An 8,866-nucleotide genomic window follows, 5' to 3' on the forward strand; every position below is an offset into this window, starting at 1 on the left:
GTGAAAATTTCAGAGTCTAACATGCGAGGGGTTACGTAATAACGACGTCATGTAAAGCGTCCTCTTGCAAAAAATTGGAAATTCTGTACCACGAACCGTCCTCTCTCGCGCTCGCGCGCTCAGGACACTTCGTGGTGAAGAATTTGACGTAAATTGATCCGTCTGTGCACCACGAAGCGGCCGCTTCCCTGGAAAGTTTGCCCGGATCCAATTATTCGTAAGTATATGCTCTAAGATCTATTTCTAAAACATAAATATTTTCAAAAAACAATAAGAGATTCTCCTTCGGTTATGCAATTATATTTTTCTAAAAAGTTCATTTATCATTAAATTCTCACGAAAAATTATGTACAGTCCCGCCTATTCAGTTTTTGGTGGACCTAACACGAAATCCTGTCTGACTGTTGATAATAACAACTAACTTCAGATCTACTGAAGATATCTGCTTTCTAAGATTATTTAATGAAACTGTCTGTAGATTAGATAAACACAGGAAAAAACTAGAAACAAGAGCAATTCAACACTAGTAATTTAGGTCTAACTCTAGATCTAGACCTAGGATCTACTTTGTCTTTATCTTACAATACCTACTATACTAACGACGGACGATTTAGCCTAGACCAGATCTATTTCTGATCAAGAAAGACACAAATTAGACCTAGATGTAAACTTAGTCTTAGTGAGATCTAGACTAGAGTCTAGCTAGACCATAGTCTGACTAGACCTAGGTCTAGTCCTAACTTTTTTTAGTATTATTAAGATGTATAATGTTACTAACTAACCTTCTTAGGGTCTATAGATTTTATCTAGATCTAACATTTGGACTAGGCCTAGATAGTTAAGGTTTTACCTAGGAGCTCCACCATTAGCAGATCTTAAGTCATTTGTGCCTGCCCATTTCGGGGACCAAAACTGAAAGTTCTATTTTATATGTAATCTAATCAAGATAGTTACAATTAATGTACTGAACAATAGTTGGACTTCATCTAGATTAACCATTTTTTCATTACAAAAAAAATGTCTTATTCAGTCCAAAAATTGGCAGGGACCAGGGTATTCATGTTCATGTTCTTGTTGACATTTTATTTATGTACTTGAATGCATGGTGTAGTAAATTATTGTAACTTTAATCTCTACCTATGTGTCAAATCATTGTGAAACCGATTTGTATATCATTGACTTTTATAATATTTTGTCTCATTTTTTCTTGTTTTTATTATCGCAGATGTGGCTGTGCAACTTAGAGAAGGAGATATCTAAAACAAAGCAGGTATGCAAGACCAAAGAAGAGCAAAGGGAAAGTGGATCAAGGTAAGAATTCTTATGTTTACAGAATAAATATTTATAAATAATGAAATGGTGTTAAAAAACAATATATAGGTGATGTCTTTGACTTTATAATTTCAAGTGTTGGGCCAATATTAATGCAGAATAATAATTTCTTCATGAATTATAAAAAATAAGGCTATAATTTCTTTACCAGTTCATCTCTCATGGAACAGCTTAATATGTATGTTTTATTACGAATACATACCGGTATGCAAAATTGTTATGAAAATAAGGTTGTTGAAATCTCTCTTTCTTTTTTTATTCCTTTTTAGACCGGATAAGGCTATGATGTTTTGGTGCAATGGCATTTGAATGGTGCAAACAACATTGTTCATTCACCACTCCTTCAGTGGACAGGGAAGATGACAAAAGGGAAAGAGGTGATCATGGACTATGAAGGGACTCTGTGGCAAGGAATCGTTCTCGATTCAGAATATCTTGAAGATTCAGAATCGTCTGATGAGGAATTTGACATCCCCCTGGCACGACTTTCTGACAAATATGCAGGTATTACTCTCCTTTTCCTCTTTTTCCCAATTTGATATCATCTGAGTGTTAACCAGTTCTTGGGAGTATGAGAGTCTCGTCAAGAAAATGTTACAATAATGAACTTGTGCATGAAAAAATGAACATATTTACAATAATGAATATGTATATACAAAAGAACGTAATTACAATTATGAATAAGAATGTTTGCATTATGAAAGTACAAGAATATAACAACAACAACAATCTAACCAACTTTCCTACAAGATCTTAATGAGGAAAGACCGAAGCGCATGTTCAATATTATAAATGGATTCTTCTACATTTGTAAGATCTTTTTTTAGGGGGGAGGGGTGGGTGCAGGTTTGGGATGAGTCTTCTATTTGGGGGGGGGGGAGGCATTGGAACTAGTGTGTATATTTCACTATTGTAGTCTTATTCATTTTTTTTTTTGGGGGGGGGGGCATCTTCTTCGGAGAGTTTAAAACTAGTGTTTATATTCAATTTTTGTAATCCTACCCCAGAAGCAAAACTTGGTCCTCTACCCGTATCATCGCCATCACTTCCTGAAGATTCAACAGGATGTGGATCTGGATTGCCTGAACCAATATCCATCGCAAGTGACCAGATAACACAGTCTGATGAGGAATTTGACATCCCCCTGGCACGACTTTCTGACAAATATGCAGGTATTACACTCCTTTTCCCAATTTGATAGATAAGATAAGATAAGATTTTATTAAACTCTATCGAACCCCGATCGGGAGTATGAGAGTCTCAACAAGAACATATTGACAATAATGAATTTGTGCATGAAAAAATGACCATATTTACAATAATGAATATGCATATACAAATGAACTTAATTACAATTATGAATAAGAATGTTTGCATTATGAAAGTACAAGAATATAACAACAACAACAATCTAGACCAACTTTCCTACAAGATCTTAATGAGGAAAGACCGAAGCGCATGTTCAATATTATAAATGGATTCTTCTACATTTGTAAGATCTTTTTTTAGGGGGGAGGGGTGGGTGCAGGTTTGGGATGAGTCTTCTATTTGGGGGGGGGAGGCATTGGAACTAGTGTGTATATTTCACTATTGTAGTCTTATTCATTTTTTTTGGGGGGGGGGCATCTTCTTCGGAGAGTTTAAAACTAGTGTTTATATTCAATTTTTGTAATCCTACCCCAGAAGCAAAACTTGGTCCTCTACCCGTATCATCGCCATCACTTCCTGAAGATTCAACAGGATGTGGATCTGGATTGCCTGAACCAATATCCATCGCAAGTGACCAGATAACACAGTCTGATGAGGAATTTGACATCCCCCTGGCACGACTTTCTGACAAATATGCAGGTATTACACTCCTTTTCCCAATTTGATAGATAAGATAAGATAAGATTTTATTAAACTCTATCGAACCCCGATCGGGAGTATGAGAGTCTCAACAAGAACATATTGACAATAATGAATTTGTGCATGAAAAAATGACCATATTTACAATAATGAATATGCATATACAAATGAACTTAATTACAATTATGAATAAGAATGTTTGCATTATGAAAGTACAAGAATATAACAACAACAACAATCTAGACCAACTTTCCTACAAGATCTTAATGAGGAAAGACCGAAGCGCATGTTCAATATTATAAATGGATTCTTCTACATTTGTAAGATCTTTTTTAGGGGGGAGGGGTGGGTGCAGGTTTGGGATGAGTCTTCTATTTGGGGGGGGGGGGAGGCATTGGAACTAGTGTGTATATTTCACTATTGTAGTCTTATTCATTTTTTTTTTTTGGGGGGGGGCATCTTCTTCGGAGAGTTTAAAACTAGTGTTTATATTCAATTTTTGTAATCCTACCCCAGAAGCAAAACTTGGTCCTCTACCCGTATCATCGCCATCACTTCCTGAAGATTCAACAGGATGTGGATCTGGATTGCCTGAACCAATATCCATCGCAAGTGACCAGATAACACAGTCTGATGAGGAATTTGACATCCCCCTGGCACGACTTTCTGACAAATATGCAGGTATTACACTCCTTTTCCCAATTTGATAGATAAGATAAGATAAGATTTTATTAAACTCTATCGAACCCCGATCGGGAGTATGAGAGTCTCAACAAGAACATATTGACAATAATGAATTTGTGCATGAAAAAATGACCATATTTACAATAATGAATATGCATATACAAATGAACTTAATTACAATTATGAATAAGAATGTTTGCATTATGAAAGTACAAGAATATAACAACAACAACAATCTAGACCAACTTTCCTACAAGATCTTAATGAGGAAAGACCGAAGCGCATGTTCAATATTATAATGGATTCTTCTACATTTGTAAGATCTTTTTTTAGGGGGGAGGGGTGGGTGCAGGTTTGGGATGAGTCTTCTATTGGGGGGGGGGGGGAGGCATTGGAACTAGTGTGTATATTCACTATTGTAGTCTTATTCATTTTTTTTGGGGGGGGGGGGCATCTTCTTCGGAGAGTTTAAAACTAGTGTTTATATTCAATTTTTGTAATCCTACCCCAGAAGCAAAACTTGGTCCTCTACCCGTATCATCGCCATCACTTCCTGAAGATTCAACAGGATGTGGATCTGGATTGCCTGAACCAATATCCATCGCAAGTGACCAGATAACACAGTCTGATGAGGAATTTGACATCCCCCTGGCACGACTTTCTGACAAATATGCAGGTATTACACTCCTTTTCCCAATTTGATAGATAAGATAAGATAAGATTTTATTAAACTCTATCGAACCCGATCGGAGTATGAGAGTCTCAACAAGAACATATTGACAATAATGAATTTGTGCATGAAAAAATGACCATATTTACAATAATGAATATGCATATACAATGAACTTAATTACAATTATGAATAAGAATGTTTGCATTATGAAAGTACAAGAATATAACAACAACAACAATCTAGACCAACTTTCCTACAAGATCTTAATGAGGAAAGACCGAAGCGCATGTTCAATATTATAAATGGATTCTTTCTACATTTGTAAGATCTTTTTTAGGGGGGAGGGGTGGGTGCAGGTTTGGGATGAGTCTTCTATTTGGGGGGGGGGGAGGCATTGGAACTAGTGTGTATATTTCACTATTGTAGTCTTATTCATTTTTTTTTTGGGGGGGGGGGCATCTTCTTCGGAGAGTTTAAAACTAGTGTTTATATTCAATTTTGTAATCCTACCCCAGAAGCAAAACTTGGTCCTCTACCCGTATCATCGCCATCACTTCCTGAAGATTCAACAGGATGTGGATCTGGATTGCCTGAACCAATATCCATCGCAAGTGACCAGATAACACAGTCTGACAGCCATGCAGGTAAAAATATCTTCCAATAATAGTTCATGACTATTCATAATAACATAAAGAAATCAGAGGACTGTCCACAGTACAAGGAAATTATACTGATGATAATAACTAAAGTGAAATTATATTGATACAGTTAGAATGGACAAAAGCACACTTCATTTTATTGATTGTGTACGTGTTCTGAATATAAAAGGGATTTTCTATTCATTTATTCAATATCCTGATCAATTATTATCACACTTATTGTTTCTGTTGTGCTCAATATAACTTTACCTGTGTCCCGAAAATTATGTCATTACATTCACTATCATTGTTTTCCTTGTCTTTTTATCTTCTCCAGATTCTCCGCTCCATCCAAACATGCAGTGTGGTCAGAGAAATCCTGAAACATGTGACAATTTCATGTGTACTGATGAAGTTTGGGCAGCGTGTCCAGAGTGCTTGTGTTTCTTATGCTTCCTTCATTTTAACTTACGTGATGATTGCCTTTGTCATAATCTTGCATTCAATCTCAGTGAAATTCCACTTGACATCAGTTCAAGTGCATCACAGTACCAAGGGCTCACCAACGAAGAAGAAAGGAACAATGAAGACGAGGTTATGCCGTTAATGGAACAAGAAGAGGAAACTTTGAAAACCAAGCCTCATTGGATACAAGAGTTGAAGAGAACGGAGATCAGGTACTGATGGCGACTCTGGAATCAAAACAATCCGATGCGACCGACTCATTAGATATTCCAGAGCATCTTGAAGAAGCTAGCCTTCCCCAGGAATCAGCTGATAATAGTCAACTGTCTCCTGAATCATTTCAAGTAGATGGGGAAAGAGCATTGGAAGTGCCAGAGCAGCCAAAGACGGTGAAGAGTAGAAATCAATTAGTCAAAGAACGGAGAAATGCTGGTTACAGCTATGAGAGTGAAAAGAGTAAGGAACTAAAGCGGCGAGGAGATTGCTAGCTACGAAACCTCATGTGAAAAGTGTCATTTCAGAGGACTTAGTTGCAACACATTTAGTTGCAACACTCGTGAAGCTATTAGATCAGCTTTTTATGACCTTGCTGATCTGACAAAGCAGAGAGAATGGATTGGACGGCACACCGAACAGATTCAAGAAAAGAAGTCAAGAAAGATCAGAAAATGTGCGTATTTCCTGCCCAATGCAGGTGATCCATGCATTAAAGTTCGTGTATGCAAAGCGATGTTCGTGGGAACATTAGGTATATCAGAGAGGCAAGTGAAGACCGTGCTTGGAAAGAAGGAGACCATACGGCTGCCTGAAGGTGAAGGAAGGGGTGGCAGGCAGACGTCTGACAGAGACGCTCTATTACGTGAAGGGGTGAAGCGGCACATTAATCAATTCCGCGTCAAGAATCTCATTATTGTCGGGCCAACAGTCGATGTGAATACCTTTCAGAAGATCTCAATCCTGAGATCATGTATCGCATGTACAATTCATCTACAGAAGGTACAGAGGAATGTGTTCTTTATCTCTTTACAGGAAGGTTCTGAAGAAGATGAATATCAAGTTCCATCATCCGAAAAAGGACATGTGCCCCTGTGCGAAACCTACAGACGTGGGAATCCCAAAGAGAGGGAAGAAATGCAGGGGCATACAAAGTTCACATTGCTGAAAAAGAAAAAGTAAGAGAGTTGAAGAGTCTTGCTAAGGAAAGAGCTTCAGTTGACCACACATTTGTCTCTGCAGTTTTCGATCTGGAGCAGGTCATTTACTTGCCGAAGTCCCCACAATCTGACATTTTCTACAAACGTAGACTCAGCAACTACAACTTCACGATATAGAACTTGCAAGCAAGGACGGATGGTGCTTTCTTCACACGAGTGCGAAACAAAAAGAGGATCCTGTGAAATGCCTCACACGTCCATCGGTACCTTAACAGTCTAGATGAGAGGGGTGTGAAACAAGTAGTGTTCTACTGTGATGGCTGTGTCGGTCAAAATAAGAACTCTATCATCCCAACAATGCTGCAACATTTCATCGGAAAGGCTAAGTCCGTTGAATCGGTCACAGTTAATTACTTCCCTACAAACCACGGACAAAGTGAGGGTGATGCCATGCACAGCGTCATAGAACGAAGCATTAGACGTGTGAAAGAAGTCATGGTACCGACTCAATTGAGCACCATTTGTGCGATGGCTCGTCTTCACCCCATCCTTATCAGTAGTAGAAGTCCAATCAAGAGATATTGATGATTGGAAGTCTGTTGGTAACAGAAAGGTATTCTGCGAGTCCGAACCTCTGAGGGTGGACAAAACCGTAGACTGGAAGAAATTCATGGCTATGAAGGTCGTGAAAGGTGAAGTGGATTCCGTGTACTTCAAGTATTCTCACACTGATGAAGAATTGATGTGATCAGGACAAACCAGACACGGAGAGGTGTAGAAGAGGTCACTGAAGTAACACCCGAGCCTCTCTACAGGAATGGCCCACCAAAGATATCTTTGGGTAAAATATCAGGATCTCAAGGCCCTCTGCAGCGCGCACTACACCTGCAGTCTGGCCCCCAACTCCACCAGGCTTTTATGATAAGCTGCCTCACTACTAAACTATGCTACCCAAATGATATCAGTTAATTAATGCTTTCATATTCTTTGGTTCCATAAAAAGTAATCACGACCAGTTCATATCTGAAATGTAGAGGTGAATCTGCTAGATTGTGACGAGCTGGTTTGTCTTATGATACTTTGCGTATTTTCATATGAGCGATTTCAATTTTGTTGAAAATCAAATCTTTAAAAAAAAAGAACTTGTTTATAAATGATTCACAATGAGACTAAAAAAAATACTTTTGCATGACATCGAAACGAAAATTACTTATTTCATTGGTAGAGATGTATCTAGCAAAAGAGATAATATATCATGACATATTAATTAAATGATTTGTATTGAATGATGCATTTCTTGGGATATTACATTCATAGTTACGAAATTAAGCTGGCTCATTTTATTTATTTATTTTTTTCATCTGTAAATATTGAAGTTTTATATAAGGAATAGACTATAGAGATGAAATTATCAAATGAATTGACGAGAAATAATCAATTCTTTTGAATATTGTGTCAATATGATATTTATTGTACTCAAGACAAGTGATATTTACCATTTCCATCGGTAAATAATGCAGTTTAAAAACAAAATGTAATACACTGAAATAATTAAATGAATTGCGAGAAATAATCAATTCTTTGAATATTGTGTCAATATGATACTTATTGTACTCAAGACAAGTGATATTTTAACATTTCCATCTGTAAATAATGCAGTTGAATCTGCTAGATTGTGACAAGCTGTGTTTGTCATTATGATACTTTGCATTTTCATATGAGTGATTGAATTTTTGTTGAAAATCAAATCTAAAAAAAAAAAAGAACTTGTTATAAATGATTCACAATGAGACTAAAAAATAACTTTGCATGACATCGAAACGAAAATTACTTATTCATTGGTATGAGATGTATCTAGCACACAGAGATAATATATCAATGACACTTTAATTAAATGATTGTATTGAATGATGCATCTTTGGGATATTACATTCATAGTTACGAAATTAAGCTGGCTCATTTTTTTTTCTTTTTTTTTCATCTGTAAATATTGAAGTTTTAATATAAGGAATAGACTATAGAGATGAAATTATCAAATGAATTGACGAGAAATAATCAATTCTTTGAATATT

General features: G+C 36.8%; 1 protein-coding gene across 1 annotated transcript; it reads left to right on the forward strand.

The window, feature by feature from the left end:
* The first annotated feature begins 1,615 nt into the window (after positions 1-1,615).
* Positions 1,616-7,542, forward strand: LOC115921823. The gene is made up of 9 exons (XM_030980055.1): positions 1,616-1,836; positions 2,340-2,504; positions 3,016-3,180; positions 3,697-3,861; positions 4,376-4,540; positions 5,053-5,181; positions 5,513-5,852; positions 6,566-6,636; positions 7,352-7,542. The coding sequence occupies exons 1-9, from the start codon at positions 1,692-1,694 to the stop codon at positions 7,540-7,542; spliced, it is 1,536 nt and encodes a 511-aa protein (XP_030835915.1). The 5' UTR covers positions 1,616-1,691.
* Positions 7,543-8,866: the final 1,324 nt, after the last annotated feature.

Source organism: Strongylocentrotus purpuratus, unplaced genomic scaffold (genome assembly GCF_000002235.5).
Source record: "Strongylocentrotus purpuratus isolate Spur 01 unplaced genomic scaffold, Spur_5.0 spur5_scaffold_10, whole genome shotgun sequence".
NCBI classification, from domain to species: Eukaryota; Metazoa; Echinodermata; class Echinoidea; order Camarodonta; family Strongylocentrotidae; genus Strongylocentrotus; species Strongylocentrotus purpuratus.